Source organism: Lycium ferocissimum, chromosome 12 (assembly GCF_029784015.1).
Source record: "Lycium ferocissimum isolate CSIRO_LF1 chromosome 12, AGI_CSIRO_Lferr_CH_V1, whole genome shotgun sequence".
Taxonomy (NCBI): domain Eukaryota; kingdom Viridiplantae; phylum Streptophyta; class Magnoliopsida; order Solanales; family Solanaceae; genus Lycium; species Lycium ferocissimum.
Window position 1 is genome coordinate 20,251,384 of NC_081353.1, and position 26,567 is coordinate 20,277,950.

The 26,567-nt window shown below is 40.3% G+C and overlaps 2 protein-coding genes across 2 annotated transcripts; both read left to right on the plus strand.

Annotated features, from left to right (window-relative positions):
• The first annotated feature begins 1,859 nt into the window (after nucleotides 1-1,859).
• On the plus strand, nucleotides 1,860-3,344 carry LOC132039101 (uncharacterized). The gene is made up of 2 exons (XM_059429642.1): nucleotides 1,860-2,675; nucleotides 2,898-3,344. The coding sequence occupies exons 1-2, from the start codon at nucleotides 1,860-1,862 to the stop codon at nucleotides 3,342-3,344; spliced, it is 1,263 nt and encodes a 420-aa protein (XP_059285625.1).
• Nucleotides 3,345-18,017: 14,673 nt separating this feature from the next.
• On the plus strand, nucleotides 18,018-19,220 carry LOC132040996 (uncharacterized). The gene has a single exon (XM_059431717.1). It carries the CDS (start codon nucleotides 18,192-18,194, stop codon nucleotides 18,621-18,623), a length of 432 nt encoding a protein of 143 aa, XP_059287700.1. The 5' UTR covers nucleotides 18,018-18,191; the 3' UTR covers nucleotides 18,624-19,220.
• Nucleotides 19,221-26,567: the final 7,347 nt, after the last annotated feature.

The window sequence follows — 26,567 nt, forward strand, 5'->3', positions numbered from 1 at the left end:
AGAGATTAAGTGCATACACAATCCCGACCCATTAGAAATATATCTTATTGATACCCATAGCATAACATCTAATCACAGCTGGGACACAACTTTGGTTCTTTCAATCCAAACAAATTCCAAATACTTCAAAATAGCAAATACAAACCAAACCTCTCTTCTATACTATTCGGAATAAAATTAAAGTTTCTAGAGATTAGTTACATATATAATTAGTGTCTTTTTCTCTCCATATTCCCTGTGGGATTCGATCCCAATCTTGTTTGGGTTACTATATTTGAAAACGTCCGCTTTACGCCAATAATAGGTGTAAATTGAGCGTATCACTAATGGCGGATAGAACCGTTAAGAAATCGTTGGTATCCTTTATGATGTGCTTGTGAGAGTTGATCGGTTCATTTTCCGGCCAACTTTGTGATCTTGGATTGTGAAGTTGATTTTGAGGAGCCCATAATCTTGGGAAGACCTTTCTTGGCTATGGGGCGTGCTCTTGTCGATGTGGAGAGGGGTGACCTAAAATTTAGAATGAATGATGAAGAGATCACTTTCCATATTTGCAAGTCAATGAAACAACCGGCGAATATGAGTGTTGTGTCAGTTATTGATACAATTGATAATGCCATGTAGACAACTGTTGAGCATGAACATGTGGGTGATATGTTGGCGGTGGTGACAATGAACTATGATGGCGAAAATAAAGAAGAATTTGAGGAGACGGTTAATGCATTAATTGGTTAGGGTCATACCACTACAATCCAAAGAAACTTGATCTTGATTTAGAAAATCGAGCAGCTTCTCCCGCAAAGCCTTCCATTATTGAGCCTCTTACCTTGGAACTAAAACCTCTTCCTTAACACTTGAGGTATGAATTCCTTGGTCCTGACAACATATTGCCCGTAACTATTACTGCCTGGTTGACGGATGAGCAAAGAGAAAGGATGTTGGTAATCTTGAGAAGATACAAGAAAGCTATTGGTTGGTGTATTGAAGATATCCAAGGTATTCCGCCCAATATTTATACTCATAAAATCTAACTTGATGAAGAGTGTGAACCTAGTGTTGAACATCAAAGGAGGTTGAATCCTCCTATGCAAGAAGTTGTGTAGACTGAGATCATTAAGTGGTTAGATGTCGGTGTTGTGTATCCTATATTGGATAGCTCTTAGGTTAGTCCGCTTCAATGCGCTCCCAAAAAGGGTGAAATCACCGTGGTTGCAAATGCTAAAAATGAATTGATCCCCACTCACACGGTCACCGGATGTGGGTTTGCATGGACTATAGGAAATTGAACAAATGGAACAAAAATGATCACTTCCCAATGCCATTTATGGATCAAATGCTTGATAGGCTTGCAGGAAGGGATATTATTGATTTCTTGATGGCTATTTCGGGTAGAACCAAATCACTATTGCTCCCGAGAACCAAGAGAAAACCACTTTCACTTGTCCTTATGGGACCTTTGCTTTTAAGAGAATTCCCTCTAGGCTATGTAATGCACTTTAACGTTGCATGATGTCCATTTTCTCCGACATGATTGAGGAGTCCATTGAAATCTTTATGGATGACTTTTTCGTGGTTGGGGATTCTTTCAATGAGTGCGTGGGGAATCTAGCCCAAGTATTGAAAAGATGTGAAGAGAAGAATTTGGTTCTCAATTGGGAGAAGTGTCACTTCATGGTTCAAGAAGTAATCATCTTAGGACACAAGATTTTGGAAAAGGGGCTTGAGTTTGATCAAGCTAAAATTGAAGTTATTGTCAAGCTTCCTCCCTCAATTTCCATAAAAAGTGTTCGTAGCTTCCTTGGGAATGCCAGATTTTATAGACGATTCATCAAAGATTTCTCAAAAATAACCAACCCTTTATGCAAGTTGTTGGAGGAGTCGAAGTTGTATTTGATGATGCTTGCTTGAAGGCATTTGAGGGCTTGAAAGAGAGACTCACATCGACTCCTATCATTATTGCCCCGGATTGGTCTAAGCCCTTTGAGTTGATGTGTGATGCAAGTGGATTTGCCATGGGGCCCGTTCTTGGCCAAAAGTGTGATAAGATCTTTCATCTAATCTACTATGCAAGCAAGACTCTAAATGGTGCCCAAATGAATTACACGGTCACCGAGCAAGAGTTACTTGCTATTGTGTTTGCTTACGAGAAGTTCCGGGCTTACTTATTGGGAACCCATGTGATTGTTCACACCGACCATATGACTTTAAGTTACCTCATGAAAAAGAAAGATGCAAAACCGAGGTTGATACGCTGGGTCCTTCTCTTGCAAGAATTTGACTTTGAAGTCAAAGGTAGAAAGGGTTGTGAAAATCAAGTGGCGGATCATTTGTCTCGTCCTGAAGAGGGTGAGCGTCCATTGGATGGCCTAGAAATTAATGAATCATTCTCGGACGAGCAAGTGATGGCGGGGTCATATGATATTATTCCATGGTATGCCGACTTTGCAAATTATCATGCTAGCGACATCATGCCGGAGGATTTGAACTTCCACCAAAAGAAAAAGTTCTTGAGTGACGTTCGGAAATTCTATAGGGATGAGACATATCTATTCCGGGTTTGTGCCGACAACATCATAAGGAGGTTCATACCCAAAGTAGAAATGATGTCCATCATTGAGGCGTGTCACTCATCACCCGTTGGTGGACACCACAGTAGCTTAAGGATGGCGGCCAAGGTTCTTCAAAGTGGCTTTTATTGGCGAACAATCTATCAAGATGCACATGACTTTTTGAAAGCTTGTGATCAATGTTAAAGGCATGGGGGCATCTCAAGGAGGCATGAGCTCTCAGTGATACCGATTCTTAAAGTTGAATTGTTCGATGTGTGGGGAATTGATTTTATGGGTCGATTTGTGAGTTCCTACAATAACAAATACATTCTTGAGATGGTGAACTAGGTGTTTAAATGGGTGAAAGCCATCGCGCTCCCTAATAATGAAGGAAGACGTGTCACCGCATTCTTGAAGAGGTATATTTTCTCAAGGTTTGAAACTCCCAGGGCAATCATTAGTGATGGGGGCTCTCATTTTTGCAACCGGTTATTCAAGACTCTTCTTGACAAGTATGGAGTCAAGCATAAAGTTGCCACCCCATACCATTCCCAAACAAGTGGACAAGTTGAAGTTTCAAATAGGGAGATCAAAAGCATACTATCCAAAATAGTGAATCCTAATCGGACCAGTTGGTTAAAGAAATTGGATGATGCTCTATGCGCTTACCGAACGGCTTACAAGACACCAATTAGCATGTCTCCTTATCAATTGGTGTTTGTCGAAGCTTGTCATCTTCCGGTGGAACTTGAACACAAGGCATTATGGCCCTTGAAAAATTTGAATCTAGATTAGGGTGATGCCTCAACCTTGAGGATGGAACAATTGAATAAGCTTGATGAATTTCAATTTAGAGATTATGTTAGCTCTTCACTCTACAAGGCCCTGATGAAGCACTTCCATGATAACATGATCTTACAAAGAGAATTTAGCCCTGGGGATCGTGTATTGTTGTTCAATTCAAGGCTTCGGTTGTTCCTCAGAAAGTTGAAATCCAAGTGGTCCGGTCCCTTTGAAGTAACGCAAGTGTTCCCACATGGAGCAATTGAAATTGCTTGTCCAAATGGAGATCGTATCAAAGTGAATGGGCAGCGGGTCAAGCAATATTTGCTGAATTAGAGACAAAGAGTATTGAAGAGATCTACCTTAATGAACCATGAAAGAAAAGTAACAACGTTGTGCCACGACGAAAAAATCAAGCGCTTCTTGGGAGGCAACCCAAGCTTTTATTTTGTTGTTTTGTTTTGTGTATGTGTTTTTATTTTTATGATGTTTTGATGCTTCTTTCAGTGTGTAGGAGTTAACTGGAGTTGCATAAGGAATGACAGGAGAATATGCCCAAGTGTTGGGAGGGTAACAATGGTCAAGGATTTAAACAAATCAGGCACACTATGCGGTAACACTGCAGCCTCGCAGGCATAACTTGTGAAGACTCATGTGAAGTCGCAGATGGTGCCACAAGAGTAAGGCACCTACAGTGCTCTGACAAGGTATGCATTTCTACTGCACTCATACAAACACGATATGCATACCGCATCTGGTGCCGCAAGTTTTGCTAAAAGGTAAGTTGAGGCGCGGGTCAACTGGCCTGACCCGACCCGCGACTCCATTTAAATTCTTAAATAAATGCGACTGTTCATTTTTTTTCAAAACACCACACCGTTCCCTCTCCTTTCTCTTCCAAACACTTGATCTTCGTCTCTCCACCACCGTACATCATCCTAAGTTGGTGTTTCCCAAAGATTGTAATTTTTACAAAGACCCACATCCTATGTGAATCTCAGGTACGCACTCTCTCACTCTTATGGTATATGGTAAGAAAAGGGGTCATGCACTAAACCTTCTATTAATTAGTGATGAATTCTTAGAATATGTGAATAACCCTGGTAATCATGTGAAATCACTGGTAGAAGTCTTGTTCTTGATGAAATTGGGGAAAATTCGAAAAGAAAAAAGAGGAAAAGGGGGCCAAGAATAAGTGATTCCTTAGTGAATTGCTCTTATACTTGTGTAGTAGTGAAATTTGGGAAAGTCTGAGTACCCATTGTATTTATCATTGACTTGGATTGATGTTCGCCTGCTACATGCTCGATGAAATGCCCGAATGACCATTTTGCTTAGGAAATAGTAGAAGTGTTCAAAATTGTATCTTTCCGATTGAACTAGTGACTTCTCCCAATGATAGACGGTGTGAAGACCCTCTTAAGGGAAAACGTCATGTGTATTGCATGAGGGGGATCATAATTGGTCGTCACACTTTGCAGCACAACATGCGACTCACATGTCAAACATGATGAGTCACATTTGTATTGCGAAATGTGACAGGGGCTACCTAGAAGTAAACCTTTTTTGTCACAACTTACGGCGCAACATGTGACTCGCATGTCAAATATCTTGAGTCACGATTGTCCCTTACGCGACATTACATGCAAGGCACGGAGTCATGCTATGCGTCACGTATGTTGCGCTCGCGGAGTGCGGCAGGGGCTACCTAGAAGTGAACCTTTCTTGTCACAACTTGCGACACAACATGCGACATTACATGCAAAGACGCAAGTTATGATATGATGTCCCACAAGTTGTGCTCACAGATGGCGTCAACAACAAAATGGTGCCCTGTTGAATAGCAAAAGAGGGCGTCGTCAACCCAAGAGATCAATTGAATACATTAATTGGGTGCCAGTGAGGGATGTTGAGGTGGATTGTTCCGATAAGGACATAAATCTATACATATGTGGGCGCCGGGAAGACAAATTGAGGGGGCGATGGCCAACTGCTTACTCTGAGTATACTCGAAGAAAGGAAGTTCCAACTGAATATCATGAGTGGGTAGCTTTAATTATTTATACTGGGACACCGAATTGGATAGATCAAGCGGTAGGCATCCACAAAAGTACTCTCACTCTTCAAGCTAAGTTGTGGTTGTCCATCGTGTCCTTAAGAATCCTGCCATCAAATAATGATACAGGGATTTCCATTGAGAGGGTTGTCCTGATTGCTTCTCTCATGTCAGGGTATCTAATCAATGTGGGGAGATTATCCAGCACGATATCAAGGAATGGGCCCAACAAAAAAATACCTTATTGCCCTTTCTTTGCATGATTACTGCTCTTTTTTAGAGAGTTGGGTTTCCCCGAGTAGAGAGGATTGATATACCTATAATAGCGGATCAAACAAGTGACATCACCAGGTTTGAACCGAGGGACAAAAAGAGAAAGGATGTTGAGCAACCACGGGGATCAGTTGCAGAGCTTGACCCACACATTATTGGCACTCAGAGTCAGAGCACGACTATTCCTGCTACCACCTCTCGAGCTTTCAGTCGCTCCGGTGGCAGCTACAAACACAACCCCCTCTACCTCCGAGGCCACCCCTTCAGCTCCAGCATCAGGGTCCAATATCCCAAGGGAGGGTATGCGACTGATCCGACTGGCAGATGCCAAAGCGAACAAGCTTGTGATTGAGCTGCTAGCATTTATAAGAATGCTATTGAGTTGGCATTGGCACCATAGATTGTAGCAATTGAAGAAGTGAAGAGGGAACATAATAAAATCAATGAGCGTTTGAAGTCAATTGAGCTCCGATTGGAGTGAGTTGAAGGTGGTGGTGAGGAGGACCTGCCCTCCAATCGAGCTAATTTGGCACAGGCTCGGGTAGATAGTCGGAAGTTTAACTCACCCCACATTGAACCTATCTTACCATCAGCGGCAGAGTATTTCGCTAAAAAGCCCACCGGGCCACAGGATGACCTTGTATCTGAGAAAGAAGAAGAGGAGGTGGAAGAAGAGAATGATAGTGAGCAAGAGGTTGATAATGATGATGAGGACGTGATATTGGAGAGAGCTCGGAAGGAGGCCTTGGCGGCTGGAGTTGATAAAGACGAAATAGACACCATGGTGGGGGTGCAGAGGTCTATAGAGGAGCAGCTTGGGACCCTAGTCAAGGGTGGTGATCCTGCACAGTCCAGTGGAATTGGGACTTCAGTTCCCCCTCTAAAGACATTGAGTGGTTCGCCTGACCTCACACCACCATTGAAGATGATTCCTCCTTCAGATGCTGCTCGTCCGGACGCTTGAGGCGTCCTAGGAAGCTCCTTACCTCCTTATTTTATGTATTAGATACACATGGGGACATTGCATAATTTTTTGTTGGGGTTGGGTTAGCTCATGCTTTTGTCGTTATTGGGTTTTGAAAGTTAGGATTGTATAGTTTTTGTTTTGAGTATTACAAAGCACCTTGACTTATATGGTCATGGTTTGATCAGTTTTATGGCATATATGTGTTCATTTTGTGTTGATAATATACCTCTAAAAAAAACTTTGTTTTGATTGTGCTTAAGTACTTAATGGGTAATAGCATAGCTGACATGACTCACTTGTGACATATTGTTTGCTAACAAGTATCTCTTTGGCGCGAAGGCTTGGTTGAGAAGTAATTAGAAAATAGTGTAGTAATCCATGTGCCATGTGCGTGAAGTGTTGTCATTTTTGTCTTGTACATAATTGTGATCTAGAACTTGCCGGAAAGTGTCTCAAGGCGAAATCATAAACTACACTTTGTTTGAAAGAGGATATACGGCTTTCCTTGGATCGTTACTATGCCTTAAATTTCCTACCCATTGCATGTTTTTCCCTAGTCAACCCTTTTTTTAAGCATTAGCCCCTTTTTTTTTTGTGACAACAATATGACAAACCCTACCCTTTTTTCATATTGACTCATCTTTTGACACCCAATCTCCCTAAGTGATTCGGAAACGCAAACATTAGCCAAAGCTCCTAAGTTTGGGGCTAGCGGTTGGCAATTGGTAAGGTGGAAGCGATTAAGAGGTGAGAATACATATATATATATATATATATATATATATATATATATATATATATATATATATATATATCCATATGTTATGTATATAAATAATCTTTTTTTTTTGTAAATAATGGTTGTGACTAAAGGGATGACTAATGGGTGGTATGAAAAGATGGAGAAATAAGCAAATTTTGTGAAGGAAGCGTGTTTGGTATTGCTTAGGGAGGTTTCAAGTCACTCTTATTCAAAATCAATCCTACCTTGACCTTAAGCCTTCATTACAACCCGCAAATTTTGAATGAGGTGTGTTTACATTAGTGGAGAAATACTTAAAGGGAAAGCTTATGGCATCGTATTTGTGTACTTGTACATATTCTTTGTGAGTGTGAGTTGTTCTCTTCTCTTTCGCCTTTTGTCCCATTTCTTGTTGTGAATATGTGTGTTTTGGGACTTTCTTTGGTCTTTTGTGAGGGCATGTGGCTTACAAAGCTTAATGAAATAATAGCTTCTTGACTTAGCACTCGAGGCCATCTCCTTAAAGCTAACAACATTGTGTCACCAAGTGAAGCGATTGGTTGATGCTCAACTTCTGAGAGAATGCACATGTTTTGCAAAAAGAAGAATGAGGGGTAATCATATCTTGAATGCGTGCTTGTAACTGATCACTATCACCATCGTAGCCATTATTACCTTTGAAATACTGGAACACTTGTCATGTGTCTTAGTTGTGTTTTAGTTGCTTTAAAGCAAAAGTTCAAGTTGGGGGTGTTGATGTGCTGTGAAATTACGGCATATTTGATGCTAATTCCTTAGGCTTTTGCGACTTTTCAAGCACTTTTGGTGTTACTTTTCGTGTGTTTATGTCATTTTGTAGGATAAGTTGTTCGGAGAGCATAACAGAGCAAAATGGAGCAAAATAGGCCAAGGACACATGTTGCACAACATGCGAGCCGCATGTCATGCCTGCGAATCCACAAGTCAACCGCTTAGCATGACGGCCATTGAAGAATAGAGATGAAAAGTTGCAAAAGTGCGAGCTCAACATGCGAGCCGCATGTATGACATGCGAAGCCACAAGTCGACTGCATAGCATGACAGGCCACTGAAGAGTAGAGGTGAAAGGTTGCGCAGCTTGCAGGCTCAACATGCGACTCGCATGTGAGATTTGAGAGACAACAATGCAAACGCAAACTTTGTCCGAAATTTAGAATGTCTAAAGTCAGGAACATAACATCCGGCTGCTGAGCATGGTTTGCATCTTGCATGTTGGTCTTATGACACAACATGCGAGATGCAGGTGGCGTCTGCAGGGTTATTTTTGTCTAAAGTTTATGCACGTTTTTGGTGGTTATAAATAACCTCCCAGGGTTTTGCAAAAGTTATTCTACACTTTTTGTTGTCTTTTTGTGGAGGCTACATTTATTATTGGTTGTTGAAGCTTTAAAGGGGAATCTTCCACTTTAGTTTGTTGTCTTCTTCCATAACTTTGTAAGCACTCATGAATATTATATCTACTTTTCTCTTTTATTTAATGGAAATGTGTAGCTAAACCCATTAGCTAAGGTTGTGGGACCAAATGTGTTAGTTATGTGATTGAGTTTCATATTTAAACCTCATTTATATGTTAATGATGCATTCTATCAACTCTTCATGCTTTAATGTCTCTTGATGGTTGCAAACATCATTTGTGCCTAAGTACTTTTACTTTGCTTGAGAAAGAAAGTGAAAGTTAGGAAAAGAATTAGATAGCAAGGATTTGGGTCATTAAATCCATCTAATAGCTTGAGCTAGAGATAGGAAAGCTAACTTGTAGCATAATGGGTGTTGACATTTTCCACATTCTAAGGCTTGAGAAAGTTTAGCAACGACATTTATCAATTTGGTTGAAAGACTTTTGATAAAATTATGTAGCTCATGGTTAATCGCATCTAGACATTTGAAGAGATTGAATTGATACCCATTCGCATTAGTTTTCATTGGAACCGCAACCTTAGTCCCTTTACCAATAGTTCACATTTTATAACAACAACACCAAGTATTAATGAACAAACTTCAAACCAATTACTATTATATTCCCCTCTCCCTTGAAATATAAATTAATAGTCAAGCATTCCACTTAGCAAGTATATTTCTTCATTGTATTCTCTGTGGGATTCGACCCCAACCTTGTTGGGTTCTATATTTGACAACGACCCCGTACTCCTGATATTAAAGGTGTAATTTGGGCGTATCAGAGGCCTCTTTGCCTCAGCAAATGTTTCTTTAACTATTTCGGCTCTTGTGACCATCTCCTGAAGGTCAACAGCTTTTTCCTTCGGTTTCAACGGGGGAGAGACCCTAATGACGAGTTCGTTCTGAGTGTGCTCGTTTTCCGAAGTACTATCCATTGTGGTTTTGCCTTTGTCTTGTTGGGAAAGGGATGTTATTGTAGCTTTGGATCTAGTGAAGTATGCCAGCGTGGAACAACACGGATCAACCCTTTCTATAAGAGAAAAACAACTCAAAAGGAAGTGACGTTAGTGCGTTAGACAAGAATAGAAAAGTAAGATATCGCACGTAGTTGGCATATAAGCACATAGAGCACACAATATTCATGTATTCGATTTAAACGTCAGATTGATTCCCTGTTCTGAGGTTTTTGGGTACTTCAGCTCTTTTGAGTCACTTTGGATTTTGGTATTATAGTCTATGGTTTATTTGCTTTTAGACGATCTTCTTGGCGCCTACGTACGCTAAATAAGTAGGGGCAAATATATATTTAGATAATATAGGGACCGAGTCACACGTAGACTGTTTATGTATCTCTGCGCGGGAAATCAGGCCCCTCCATAGTTCGATTTACATAGACAAATAGTTTCCTAAACCTATACTACCTAAAAGCTTCCTAGACCAGGCCCGATAAGGGCTTCTTATGTTTCCCTCTCTGGGACATCATGTCAGACGTAGTTTCTTTTACATATAAAAGGGGTAGGAGGACAAACTTTAAAATTACAAGAAGGGACCCTCCCTTAAATCTAGCCAAAAGATGATCTCTTCTCGAGATTGGCATAGGCTATTGTCCTTACAGCCGTCTGTTTGGCTGAAGGACCTACTTCCTAATAAAAGGGTGGGAATACTACCCATATCCCACAGTATGAAATAGGTGTTCTACTTCAAACTTGAAAGCTTCACCTTCATTAACATCATGACCTGGTGCTTCCGAATGGAACAAATAGTTCCTTCGTTGACTCAGCCCACCCGATGAGGGTTTCCAAGTGGCCTTGACCGGACGGACCTTCCCAGTACTTGCTAATTTCTGAAAGATGCTAGCATACGAGTCCTTAAAGATAGTGAAATTGTAACGCCAAATGTGGATGTCCAAAGTGATTCCTTCAATTGGATTGATTATGTCCTGGACCAATAAAGATTGCGGTCCCCATAATTTGTGGATTGTCATGTCATAAATCATTCTCACAATCCTTCTTCTCAGGGCCAAGCACTCGTCTGCAGTGTGGTAGGGTTAATTTTTGTGGAACGGGCACCTCTTGTGCGCATAGATTGGAGCGCAAGGTGGTAGCTTCTCATAGCTAGCACATGTAGCACCTATAATTTTCATCTTCTCGAAGATTTCTTCGCATCACATATGCTTTGGCGCGACACGGTAAGAACATGGCTTTAAAAGCAATTGCCCACCAAGTAGGCGATGGTGGACGAATGAGTCCTTGGGTCACGTTGTTGTTCTCATCTTGGGCTGCAGAGGAGGCGGTGATGGCCTCTTTAGATGGCCAGGTTTGCTCTTGCAGCTCTAATTCGTCCTTAGGATCCTCATCTTCTTCCTCGAGAGTCTTGATTTTTTGACCATCAAAGGCACGTAGATTTGTTCCACTCCTTTGGACTTGTCTGACGGGCTCTCTTGATAACATTCCTGTTATATCTCACAAATTTCGAATTTGTTGCCTTGTGAGTAGGCTAACGTGAGCTTAAGGTGATTATGAAACCCTTATGAGATTAAGGAAAGTATTAGACAGCTTAAGGTGTATACTATAAGATTTTGAAGTCATACAGATAAGTGAAGTTTAGTTTGTAGAAGGAAGTGAAATATAAGTCGTGTTCGGAATGGTTTTCACGATAATTGAGCTAGTATTTATTTAGAAATATTTTGAAGGGCTGCTATAGGACCTATTGTATGGTTAATGAAGTGTTATATAAGTGCCAAGAAGGTTCCACGAGGATTGGGACAAACCAGTCGACGAGAATGAAATTCGGATTTCCCAGTTGTACGGCCATTTGTACGAACCATATAAATTATACGGCCCGTATAATGGTCCGTAGATTCCTTCCAGAGAAGGGTGTCCCCTGGTGAGATTATACGGTCCCATTTATACGGACCGTATAAATTATATGGCCCGTATAATTGGCCGTATAATCAGGTCAGGTCAGATTTTCTTTTATATACAAGGCCGACCCTTGCTCCTTTTCCATTTCCCACATTTCTTCAAAGCTATCCAAAGCTCCAAAACCCTTCTCCAAACATATTTCACCCAAACCCAAGAGATTACAAAGATTAAATAGCAAGAAACAAAGTGTTCATGTGTTAGAAGGCTTTCTAGGGTTGGTAAATTTCAAGATATACTTGGGCATTGTAGCAAAGGTTTTTGCACGAGTTGATAGCTGCTCCAAAGCTTGTTCCTATGGGATAAAATTTTTAGTTTTCATGCTTATTTCATGTTATTAAGAATGCTTGGTTCTAGCAAAAGTTGGGTAGAAGAAGAAAGTAGAAAATGAAGTCTAAATGTAGTTTTTATGATGTTTTTGAATAGTAAGCTAACTTAAGTTGTGATTCTTAGTATGATATGGATATAATCTTATTATGGAAGGTAATAATGGTGATGAGGAAGCATTGCATGAAAATGTGCAAAAATTGGTATGAAGTTGCTAGTACGAGTTGAATATGAGAGTGAATATTAAAGGCTTAATGTAATGTGATTACTTGATTATGATATTGTGGATGTTTGGGGGTTGTATTGTAATATAGTGGAAGTCGATGAAATAGGGGAAATGCTGCCCAATTTTCGTTAGATCATGAATTGTTCTAGTTTGGGTTTAAGAGTATCCTTAAGGCTTAACTATGGTACGAATCCTTCTAAATGTAGATTTCCCAAGCTCGACGGTGAACGTTAAATAGTTAAGAAGACGACGAGGTATGTAAGGCTAACCCTTCTTTCATTAAGGCATCCTTCCTTTGCTATATACCTTCTCATGGGTTCCAAAATGTTTCCAAATGACTCCATCCTTAGCATTACTAAAGTACATGACTCTCAATATTTTCACGATGCCATTGCCCCCCTTTTTATGACAGTTGATCCTCTAAGGAAAGATGTAACGAAAACGATGTAGTGGATGATACTTAGGTACTATTATGTATAAGTATGTATGGCTATTATGTAACACCGAGCTTCTATGGCCGGGTATGATACCTATCGCGCGCACACCACTGCAGTTGGGTACGGATAACACTGAGCCTTGGTAGGGCCAGGTATGTATAACACCGAACCTTATCATGGTCGGGTATGTAAGCCACCGAACCTCTATGATCGGGTATGATACTTCTAAATGTATGAATGTATGAAATGGGTGTTTCCCATTAGAAAGAGGGTAAGTAAATATGACGAACGTCGCTAGAGGTATACCTAGCTCTTCCATTTCATGACTGATCTATCTTATGTTACTTCTTATACTTTTATTATGTTATTGATTATGCTTTACATACTCAGTACAATATTCGCACTGACGTCCTTTTGTTTGTGGACGCTGCGTCATGACCGCAGGTGTACAGGGAGACCGACTTGATTCATAGATTACTTGTTTAGGGACTGCATAGTGGAGCTCCATTTCATTCGGAGCTGCAGCTGTTGTATTATTGTTTTGTGTACATACATATGGGCATGGCGGGGTCCTGTCCCGTCTATATAATGTTACATACTCTTCTTAGATGCTCGTAGACAGTTGTGTACGGTTAGATGTCTTGTAGCCTTGTCAGCCCATATTTTGTATATTATTTTGTTAGCCTCATCGGCTAGTGTATATGGATAACGACATTGTTGTCGATAATGATATAAATGTGTCGTTGCCCGATGTGATTAGTATTGTTGATGTATAGAAATTATGAGTAGGCCATGTGGCTCACCTATATGTGAATATGAATGTACGATAAGAGGTGCCCGGGTGGGTATATATACATATATATATATATATATATATATAGGTCGTGACAAAAGTGGTATTAGAGCAGTTCTGTCCTAGGGTGTGTCTATGAGCCGTGTCCAGTAGAGTCTTGTTTATGGGTGTGTTGCGCGCCACGCTTATAAACAGGAGGCTGCGGGCATTTTTAGGAATGAATGACCTTCTTTCTTCTTTGATCGTGCGATAGAGCCATGATATAAGGATTTCTCTTTCCTTAACCATGTATTATGTATTTCAGAAATGCCTGTAAAGAGGAAAGCTACGGCAGCCCAAAAGGGCAAGACAGTGGCAGAAAAGCGGGCCGAAAGAGTACCGCCAACGGTTATAGAGGAGGGTGAGTCCCAGAATGCGGCTCAATCTCAGCCCTCTCGCTCATTGCCTATTTCTGAGGAGCATGAATGAGCCTCAGCCCTAGCTCCTCCAACAGATGCTTCGGGCCAAGATATGAAAGAGGCCATTCATTTACTAACTCAGTTGGTTGCCGCTCAGACCCAGCGGCAAAGTACAGGTCAAGGTGATAGGGTTGTTAGTGCAAGAGCCCGTGATTTTATTTGCTTAAACCCACCAGAATTCTTCGGGTCAAAGTCGGATGAGGACCCACAGAGCTTTATTGATGGGATGTTAAGGACACTTCGTTTAATGCATGCTTTAGACGTTGAATTGGTAGAGTTAGCATCCTATAGGTTGCGGGATGTCGCGGTTCATTGGTATACGGTTTGGATGGCTTCAAGGGGAGTCAATGCACCTCCCCCGGTATGGCAAGAATTTGTGGATGCCTTCCTCCGACATTACTTGCCTACAGAGGTTCGCCGGGCTAGGGCCGATAAGTTCTTGAATTAAAAAACAAGGAAGCATGAGTGCTTTAGAGTATAGTCTCCGCTTCAATTCTTTGGCTAGGTATGCTCCGGCCATGGTAGCGGATATGGGTGATCGAGTGCACCGATTTGTGAGTGGCTTGGGGCCACATTTGATGGATAAATGCTTGACTGCATCCCTTCAGGACAACATGGATATTTCACGCATTCAAGCCCATGCCCAGAATTTAGAGGAAAGCCAACAACAGCAAAAAAGTGAGCGTGAGCATGACAGAGGGTATAGCAAGAGGGCTAGATCTTCGGGTCTGATTAGTGAATTCAAAGGAGGGCAAAGACAACAGTTTTCTAGGCATTCAGGCCATTCTATGACTAGTGCGCCTCCACGGTTTACGGGCCAGAGATTTGATAGATCTACTCACTCCGGGCCGAGTCAGAGTTTTAGGGCTTCAGGTTCTCATTTCAGAGGCGATTCGGGTCAGGCAAGGCCACCCGTGCCACGATGTTCCCAGTGCGGGAAGTTACATTGGGGCCAATGTCGACTAGGCTCAGAGGTTTGCTATACATGTGGTCGGCCAGGCCATATCATGTGTGATTGCCTCTCGATTGGTGGTAGGGGTAGGGTCCAGCCTTCAGGATCGGCAGTCGGGTCTTCATCATCTATACGCCCTATGGGGCAAGGTTCACAGGCGCCAGTCAGCCATGGTAGAGGTAAAGGGAGAGCTCCTAGTTCTAGTGGTCCTCAGCACTATATATATGCTTTGGCTGGACGGCAGGATCTTGAGTCTTCCCCTGATGTCGTCACAGGTATATTGTCGGTACTTTCTCATGATGTATATGCATTGATAGATCCGGGCTCCACACTGTCATATGTTACTCCATATATTGCGGGTCGATTTGGGGTCAAACCGGAGTCAATCAAACCTTTCGAGGTATCGACACCCGTTGGTGAACCGGTAATAGCTAGTCGAGTATATAAAAATTGTGTAGTTGTGATTTGTGACCATCGTACTATGGTTGATTTACATGAGTTAAAAATGGTGGACTTTGATGTTATCATGGGCATGGATTGGTTGGCTTCTTGCTACGCCAATGTTGATTGTAGAATGAAAATGGTTCGCTTTCAGTTTTCGGGAGAACCAGTTTTAGAATGGAAGGGAAATACAGCGTCCCCGAGAGGTAGGTTTATTTCCTATCTCAAGGCAAGGAAAATGATTGCTAAAGGGTGTATTTACCATCTAGTTCGGGTTCAAGATGTAGAAGCCGAATCGTCAACTCTTCAGTCTGTCCCCGTGGTGAATGAGTTTCCGGATGTATTCCCGGATGAGCTCCCAAGCCTTCCCCCAGAGCGGGAGATTGACTTTGCTATTGATGTGCTACCGGATACAAAACCCATATCCATTCCTCCTTATAGAATGGCTCCCGCAGAGTTAAAAGAGTTGAAGGAGCAATTGAAGGACTTGCTTGAAAAAGGTTTTATTAGGCCTAGTTCTTCCCCGTGGGGAGCACCCGTGTTGTTTGTGAGGAAGAAAGATGGCTCCTTGCGAATGTGCATTGACTATAGGCAACTGAATAAAGTGACAATCAAGAATAAATATCCGCTCCCAAGGATTGACGATTTATTTGATCAATTGCAGGGTGCCAAATGGTTTTCAAAAATAGATTTGAGATCCGGGTATCATCAGGTGAGAGTTAGGGAGAAGGATATTCCTAAGACGACTTTCAGAATAAGATATGACCATTTTGAGTTTTGGGTAATGTCATTTGGGCTAACTAATGCGCCGGCAGTATTTATGGATTTGATGAACAATGTGTTCAGGCCTTTTCTAGATTTATTTGTGATCGTGTTCATTGATGATATCCTAGTATATTCTCGATCCGAATTAGAACATTCGGATCATTTGCGCACCGTCCTTAAAGTTCTCCAGACTCGAGAGTTATTCAGCAAATTTTCTAAGTGTGAATTTTTGTTGAATTCGGTGACCTTTTTGGGGCATGTTATTTCAGCCGATGGTATTCGGGTAGATACCCAAAAGATTGAGGCCGTGAAGACTTGGCCAAGGCCTACAACACCTACGGAGGTTCGTAGTTTTCTGGGCTTAGCAGGTTATTACAGGAGGTTTGTAGAAGGCTTTTCTTCTATCTCTGCACCACTCACGAAGTTGACCCAGAAATCAGCTAAATTTCAATGGACGGATGCTTGTGAACGTAGTTTCCAAGAGCTAAAGAATAGATTAACTTCTGCCCCAGTCCTGACACTTCCAGAAGGACCAGAAGGCTATGTTGTCTATTGTGATGCTTCGGGCGTTGGATTAGGATGTGTATTGATGCAGCATGGTAAGGTGATTGCCTACGCCTCAAGGCAGTTGCGCAAACATGAGAAAAATTATCCGACCCATGATCTTGAATTTGCTGCGGTGATTCATGCATTGAAGATGTGGAGACATTATTTGTATGGTGTCCATGTTGACATTTATATAGACCATAAGAGCCTCCATATTTTCAAGCAAAAGGAATTGAATTTACGGCAAAGGCGATGGTTGGAGTTGTTGAAAGATTATGATGTTAACATCCTATATCATCCCGGAAAAGCAAATGTTGTGGCTGATGCTCTTAGTCGTAGATCCATGGGAAGTTTATGCGATGTTCAGCCAGAGAAAAGAGAGTTAGCTCGTGAGCTCCAGCAATTAGCTAGCCTAGGAGTTCGGGTAGTGGACTCAGGCAATATGGGAGCTACCATTCAGAATTCAGCGGTCTCGTCACTAGTGGTTGAAGTGAAAGAGCGCCAGTACGAGGATCCCATGCTAGTTCATTACAGAAATACACTCCCTCAGAAGAAGAAGTCATCCTTTGAGATTTCGGGAGATGGAGTTCTCCGATGTCGAGGCAGGTTGTGTGTTCCCGATGTTGCAGGGTTACGTCAATAAATTTTGAAAGAAGCCCATTGTTCCCGTTATTCCGTTCACTCCGGAGCAACGAAAATGTATCATGATCTTAAATCTATATATTGGTGGAATGGGATGAAGAAAGATATAGCGGAATTTGTAGCCCAATGTCCTAATTGTCAACAAGTGAAAATTGAACACCAAAAGCCCGGTGGATTGTTACAAGCTATAGAAATTCCGACTTGGAAATGGGAAGTAATTAACATGGATTTCATTGCAGGCTTACCCCGTTCTCGACGTAAGTATGATTCTATATGGGTGATTGTAGATAGACTCACGAAGTCAGCTCATTTCTTACCGGTCAGAACTACATATGTAGTAGAAGATTATGCAAAGCTTTATGTTAAAGAGATAGTGCGACTTCACGGTGTTCCAGTATCTATTATCTCCGATAGAGGGACTCAATTCACAGCCAATTTCTGGAAAACTTTCCAAGAAGGTTTGGGGACTCAGGTGAGTCTTAGCACAACATTTCACCCGCAGACTGATGGACAAGCTGAACGTACCATTCAGACCCTTGAGGATATGCTACGGGCATGTATATTGGATTTTGGAGGTAGTTGGGATGATCACTTACCGCTTATTGAATTTGCTTACAACAACAATTATCATTCTAGCATCCAAATGGCCCGTATGAGGCTTTATATGGGCGCAAGTGTAGATCTCCAATTGGGTGGTTCGAAGTAGGAGAGACCAAATTGATAGGGCCAGACTTGGTCCAGCAAGCTATAGAGAAAGTCAAGCTTATACAAGATCGATTATTAACAGCTCAGAGTCGTCAGAAGTCCTATGCAGATAATCGTCGAAGGGACTTAGAGTTCCAAGTGAAAGATTGGGTATTCTTGAAGGTGTCGCCAATGAAGGGCGTTATGAGATTTGGCAAAAAGGGCAAGCTTAGTCCTCGGTATATTGGACCTTATGAGATTGTACGCAAGGTAGGCCAAGTGGCTTACGAATTAGATCTACCTCCTGATTTGGAGTCAGTTCACCCAGTTTTCCATGTATCGATGCTTCGTAAGTGCATTGGAGATCCTTCTAGAGTTGTACCGGTAGATGATGTTCAAGTCACCGAGCAATTATCCTACGAAGAAGTTCCCATTGCCATTCTAGATAGGCAAGTATGGAGACTCAGAACCAAAGATGTAGCTTCGGTTAAAGTTTTATGGAGAAATAATAATAGAGAGGAAATGACTTGGGAAGCAGAAGAAGACATGAAGTTCCGGTACCCGCATTTATTTCCACCTCCAGAGGAGACTCAGGCAGAGACGCCATTGTCCTCAGGTATGTAGTGCTTTCCTTGATGTTTTCCTGGTCGTGTGTGGCCATGGTTATTGATGTTGTTGTTGTAGCCCTGTGAGGCGGTGTATTTTGGGTTGCTGTGACAGGATGGTAGTGCCATTTTACAGGGGAAACTCTGGCGAAATTTTTATAGAATCCCCAAGAACCTAACATTCGAGGACGAATGTTCCTAAGGGGGGAAGAATGTTACATCTCGAAAATTTCAGATTTGTTGCCTTGTGAGTAGGCTAACATGAGCTTAAGGTGATTATGAAACCCTTACGAGATTAAGGAAAGTATTAGATAGCTTAAGGTGCATACTATAAGATTTTGAAGTCATATGAATATGTGAAGTTTAGTTTGTTGAAGGAAGTGAAATGTAAGTCGTGTTCGGAAAGGTTTTCGCTATAATTGAGCTAATATTTATTTAGAAATATCTTGAAGGGCTGCTATAGGGCCTATTGTATGGTTAATGAAGTGTTATATAAGTGCCAAGAAGGTTCCACGAGGATTGGAAGTCAAACGAGTCGACGAGAATGAAATTCGGAAATTCCCAGTTGTACGACCATTTGTACGGACCGTATAATTTATACGGCCCGTATAATGGTCCGTAGATTGCTTCCGAGAGAAGGGGTGATCCCTGGTGGGATTATACGGTCCAATTATATGGACCGTATAAATTATACGGCCCGTATAATTGGCCGTATAATCGGGTCGGGTCAGATTTTTTTTTATATACATAGGACGACCCTTGTTCTTTTATTTCATTTCCCACATTTCTCTCCAAGTCTCCAAAGCTCCCAAAACCCTTCTCCAAACATATTTCACTCAAACCCAAGAGATTACAAAGATCAAATATCAAGAATCGAAGTGTTCATGTGTTAGAAGGCTTCCTAGGGTTGATAGATTTCAAGAAATTCTTGGGTAATGAAGCCAGGGTTTTTGCACAAGTTGATAGCTACTCAAAATCTTGTTCCTATGGGATAAAAAGGTTAGTTTTCATGCTTATTTCATGTTATTAAGAATGATTGGTTGTAAAAACTTGGGTAGAAGGAGAAAGTAGAAAATGAGTCTAAATGTAGTTTTATGATGTTTTGAGTAGTAAGCTAACTTAAGTCATGATTCTTAGTATGATATGGATATAATCTTGTTATAAAGGTAATAATGGTGATGAGGAAGCGTTGTATGAAAATGTGCAAAAATTGGTATGAAGTTGCTAGTATGAGTTGAATATGAGAGTGAATATTGAACGCTTAATGTAATGTGATTACTTGATTATGATATTGTGGATGTTATTATGGATGTTTGGGAGTTGTATTGTAATATAGTGGAAGTCGATGAAATAGGGGAAATGCTGCCCAATTTTCGTTAGATCATGAATTATTCTAGTTTGGGTTTAAGAGTATCATTAAGGCTTAACTATGGTATGAATCCTTCTAAATGTAGATTTCTCAAGCTTCGACGGTGAACGTTAAATAGTTAAGAAGACGACGAGGTATGTAAGGCTAACCCTTCTTTCATTAAGGCATGATTCCTTTGCTATATACCTTCTCATGGGTTCCAAAATGTTTTCCAAATGACTCCATCCCTAGCATTACTAAAGCACATGATTCTCAATATTTTCACGATGTCGTTGCCTCCTTTATATGATAGTTGATCCTCTAAGGAAAGATGTAACGAAAACGATGATGATGATGATGATGATACTTATGGACTAGTATGTATACGTGTATAAGTATGTATGGCTATTATGTAACACCGAGCTTCTATGGCCGGGTATGATACCTATCGCGCGCACACCACTACAGTTGGGTACGGATAACACTGAGCCTTGGTAGGGCCAGGTATGTATAACACCGAACCTTATCATGGTCGGGTATGTAAGACACCGAACCTCTATGGTCGGGTATGATACTTCTAAATGTATGAATGTATGAAATGGAAGTTTCCCATTAGAAAGAGGGTAAGTAAATATGACGAACGTCGCTAGAGGTATACATAGCTCTTCCATTTTATGACTCATTTATCTTATGTTACTTCTTATGCTTTCATTATGTTATTGATTGTGCTTTACATACTTAGTACATTATTCGTACTGACGTCCTTTTATTTGTGGACGCTGCGTCATGCCCGCAGGTGGACAGGGAGATCGACTTGATCCATAGATTACTTGTTTAGGGACTGCATAGAGGAGCTCAATTGTTGGTATTATTCTTTTGTGTACATATATATGGGCATGGCGGGGTCCTGTCCCATCTATATGATGTTACATACTCTCTTAGAGGCTCGTAGACAGTTGTGTATGGTTAGATGTCTTGTAGCCTTGTCGGCTCATATTTTGTATATTATTTTGTTAGCCTCGTCGGCTTGTGTATATGGATATGGGCATTGTTGTTGATGATGATATAAATGTGTCGTTGCCCGATGTGATTAGTATTGTTGATGTATAGAAATCATGAGTAGGCCATGTGGCTCACCTAGATGTGAATATGAATGTACAATAAGAGGTGCCCGGGTGGGTTAGCACCGGGTGCTGTGCTATTTACATTGAACCATTGCCCCATAAATAATAATTTCATTAATAATATTTTCTCCTAAGGGATTATAAAGGATCATAAAGCATAAAGTAAAAATTAGCAGAAATGTCCTCCAGTGGATGATGACGAAGCTCTCTCGATCCTTGCCCTCTTGGCCCTTCGAAAGGAGGTCTGGATGTGGAGATGAGTCGATGTCAGCATGACATCCATCGAAAACCCCTTGTCTGTGAAGGTCATCGATGCGGTGTCATCCATTGTTTTCTTCATTCGATCATCAAGATCCAATAAGCAATCATGTTTGAAGTCTAACTCTTGTCTCAAGCTATCTATGATGGGTTAATCATACTCAATCTTCTCCAAGTATTTTACATCCCTATCATAGGCTCGCCTTTGGATCAAACGGGCCTTGATTTCGACTTTTGAAGACCTGTCTTGGACGCAATGATAAAGGATAGGACCGGGAGATAGGGTGCCTTGTAAGTGGGCCCTCAACCAATCTCTATAATTCTCATCACAACCCGGGTTGAACCTATCTTGAGCTAAAGTCTCCGGACTCCACAAAATGCGACCATTCCATTCTCGAACTATGTCTCTACCCTTTTGGATTTTGTCTTCTTCGTAGTTAACTATGAACTTCCCCATGTTTCCTACGTGGGGTATGATTTGGGTCCTATCAAACTGTCTCAATAATCAGGCAGGCACATAAGGGCGAATCTCTTGAATTCCCATAAGTGGTATGAATGGACACTTTTTCCCCTTGATGACAGCTGAATCCGATATGAAATAAGCGAACATCCATTGTATGCTACGCTCTTTGAGCCTAAAGAAGAAGAATTCCCAACTTTCCTTTCTTTGTTGTCCTATGTTTGGATAGTGAGCATAAAGGTCATTCTTCCCCGTTTACTTGCTCAAATATTGGGTACCCCCGACCTAGCTCAAGTGCTTAATGATCCACCATTGTAGGAGTAGGTTACACCCTTAGAAGTAATGATAATGATTTCGGCATATTCTTAAGGCTCGATTCATGTCGGTAAGGATGATAAGGATTAGATCAAAGTATTTGGTTTTCCCATTTGTGGTTATGCCGTGGAAGATAGCATGGGTGATCGAAGTGACTCATGTGTCTATGATTTGATTTCTATCTTTGAGGAGTACCATGAGTCCTAGTAAGCAAATAGCAAAGGCCAAAGGTTGGGTGGCTTCCCACTCGGCAAAGGATTTAAACTCTGTAGGTGTTCTAAAAATCCTTGTTGGGTCCCAAACTATTTGTGTAACTCTCAAAAGGCTGCGGTTGGACCAAATATTCAGTTGGCATGGGATAAGGACAACATTTCTAGGATTTGATTAGGGGTAGGCTTATATGGGATAAGGAGGTTTTGGTCGGGTTTATTTCTTCTTCTTAGGCTAGTTCAGCGTTGTATATCACATACCGAAGCTCATCCAAAGTCGAGGTCATCTCTATATAATCCCCGAATCTGAATACCATTCTATCTCGGTCCCCGATAACTGGTGATTGCTTGATCAACTCTACACCAGTCCATGACTAACAAAGAGGGTAGGTTTCCTAAACACTTGGTCACTTTATTTTGTTCCTCGGTATTCATCCAACCCCACCAAATTTTCAGAACATCTGGTGCCTCGAGAACCATGTCGAATTTCAAATTTGTATTCATCTATAAAACAAAAGCACGGTCAATTTCCCACCCCTATGGACAATGGTTTAGCACATAGGTACACAAAGTATTTTCAATTAGCACATAGTGGGATGCAATGTCTTTCGGGTTACAGACCGTCTTGACACACGATAGTATCCTTAATGGGTGTTAGATACGACTAAAATATTCAAAATCCCTCTAGGCATCATGCGCTAGTCTACGGGATTTGGCTTGGCTTTATCCTAGTCAAATGCTAGGGAAAGCTTTTTCAAATTGACAGGAAACTGAGTGGACTATCGGGGTGAATCATTGTCAGCTATTGGACGACCGCGTACCCACTCCGTGTTCAATGTGTTCCAAAGAAATGGTGTTTCAATTTTTTAGTGAAGGCTAGACCGCAAGCCCGCATGTCCCCTTTGAAACCATGCATTTTGCCAAAGGTGGCAGAGTTTATGATATGAACACATGACAATTTATATTTACAAGAAAATAAACAAGTAAGCATATAATCACAGTTAAATCACATTATATTGAAACTCTAACGGTTAGAACCTAGAAAGTCCCTAGCAAAGGCGCCATCTATTACAGTTCACTTTTACGCGAGGCATAAAAGCTACTAAGAGGTTATGGACCCTATTTGGATTTTATATTTTTTAGAGTCGCCACCTAATTTATAAGGGGAATTAGGAAAACTAAGTTAAAAGGGTTTAATCAAACAAGAGAAAAATCCTTTTTAAACCAGAGTTCGAGGTAAGGGTTCTGGTGATCCCCTTGGGAAGGTTTTAAGCTCCCTAGTATTAAGGATTCGTCGAATAGGATTGACCTACAAGCTTCGTGATTAATTGCTAAAATGTCTTCTTTCTTGAAAAAGTTGTCATGTCAATATCATAACTCCATCTCTTTGACAGAATATATATTTTTTAGGAGAAGAGTTGGTTTCCCTTTTTCAAAAATGTTGTAAGAGGATTGAAATCACTCCATTCTCGGACCAAAACACACTTAAGATTTTCTCTTAAGTAGAGTTCCCTCTCTAGCTTGGTCCAATATCATAATTTTTGTCCTTATATATATATATATATATATATATATATATGAAATATGAATGAGGTATATAGCCCTTTGTGAAAATAGAATAGGTTTCATATAGTCCTATAAACAGAAAGTTTATTTATTTTGTTTTGGCCTATTTTATGGTCAACCATATTCTTCCAAAGCTATCTTACTTTGAACCAAGATCTAAATATATCTCCTCTTTTTTTATTTGTATAAGGTTTGAGCTTTTGGCCCAAAAGTTTGAAAATAACCTTTAAGTTATAAGTTTGAAAGTCCATATTATACTTATATTTTTAGAAATCTGTTTTGTCCTATTCTCGTCCAAATCAGCCCAAGTTTGCTAATGAATGAAAGCTCAAAAAATTTGTTTGAGTCCATGTCCAACAAAAACCGTTTTGTTTCCTTAAAAGGGGCTTATGGCACAAAAACGTTCATTTTTTGTCCAAGTCCCTCAAACTTGTTATGCTATTAGTTTTCAGATTTCATCACTTAAAACACTTCGTAAAAGTCTAAAATTTACCAATTACATGTGATTACAATAGGCCGTGGAATTTTTGAAAGTCATTTTGAGAAATTTTTTAGCAACTATACGAATTTCCTAATTTCCTAACACATTTGGTTTTCAATATTTACAAGTATCCACACAAATACATACAAACATGTATGAAGTCAAAATGAAAGGGGGTTAGGCTGGTGGGCCTACCTAAGCTCACCAGTTGACTATTTTCACCCATGGTACGGGCCTTTAACTACTTTTGGCTCATCCCACTAGATCAAGGGAAGAAGTTGGGCCTGCGGCTAACGGAGTTTTCGAAAGGAGATCGGCCCCAAGTAGCCCACGTCGATGGTTCCATGCAAAGGGGAGAACAGAAAAAGAAAATTGTGGTTAGATGGCACCTATGCTTAACGAATAATAACAACAAGCTCAAAGAGGAAATATTACCGTGTATAGAAACATGCATACATATATCATATGCATTCACCATACTCAACAAAATAAATAAACAAAATCAAAGTTCCAAAATAGACAAGGGTTTAAGGAAAAACAAGCCCAAATACGAGTCATAAAGAAACAAGCCCAATCTGAGAATGTCTAAAGGAGATAGGCCCATTTTAGTGATAAGGGAAGGACAAACAAGGGAAAACAAGCCCAAAAACCATCACAGCAAATACTTAAGTCAAAATCACAACGAATAACGTATCGATATACATGATATACCCTCCTATATATACTGAAGTATATACAGGCCGTATATATCTTGTATATGGATAACGTCCAAATCCACTCTTCAAAGAGAAAGTGTACACGGTCATCGTAATATAATTTACCCAACTATTAGTCGAGGTCGAATCCACAACGACCAATATAAAGGCGATTGTGAAAGTAAAAGATTTATCACCAACTACGCTAAGCCAAACACTTTTCCAATTTTTGATTTTTTATTTATTTAAAAACTAACTAGAAAGCCGGTAGAGTGATCAATGGCCTCACAAGCAAAGGAAAGCAAGAGAAATTACTCTCAAGTAACGATCCAATGTATTTTACAATTTTACAACTAAAAGCGAGTTTATGTCAATAAATAACGATTTCTAAAAGCTCATTGAAAGTCTTCCAACCAAATCAATGAATTTCACTCTAAGTTTTTCCAAGCCTTATAGTGTGATATTAAGCACAATCAATTTAACCTCAAGTTAACTATCCTCTTCTGAGCTCAAGTTATTAGATGATGTTTAGAGCCCCAAATTCTTGCTATTTACTCTTTTCCTAACCCTTACTTTCTTTTCCAAGCAAAGCCAAGGTAAAATGGCACTCTTAATATTTGCAACCAATAAATGACATTAAAGCTTGAAGAGTAAATAGAGAAACATTAACATACTTCATTAGAAATAAAAATTGTTTAATACATAAGCAGAACAAGAGATTCAATCCAAACTTTAACATATGAATGTTCGCATAAACAAGATTAAAGTGATGAAATAAAATGCTACACACTTAGATATACAATAAAAGCAAGAGTTGAAGAAATGAGTTAAGAAATTCTCATTGAATGCTCTAAATCTTCAAACCCTAGGTGTAGTTTCTTGTTCCCCCACTTGAAAGAATGGCCAAAGATGAATATGATTTCACTTCTAAGTCTTCTTTTTATAGTTGCACAATTTTTCAATAAAAAATATGTCCAAAACAGCCCCGCTTTTCAGATTTACAGATCTGACCATTTTTGCACTTTTAGCCACTTTTTTTGTTTTCTTCAATTTGGCCTCTTTTGATTTGTTTCACTTGATTTCTTTTCCGATCACTTCTAAATCACATAAACCTTTAAAATAGGAGTAAACGACATTAAATGCACTATTTTCTCAATCAAACATAGCAAAAGTCTATGCTTAAAGAAGAGATAAGTTGGTAAAATATCAACTTATCATATATCTTGTATATACCAACATTAACAGTAGCATAGAATAAAGAAAAAGGGAAGGGTAAAGCAAGGGAATACTGCACCAAATACAAATGACATGTATATATCATGGTGGGTATGTCATATATTTGACCCACATATTCGTTGAAAAAAGGCATTTCAAACTATTCTACATACATAGCAATGGCATACAGTAGCCTCTCATATATGGCATGTCTCTAGCAAGTTTTTGGTTAATGTTCAGTAGCATTATACACATTTTGTAGTTCCAGACCTCAACTAGCATGTTCATGTTA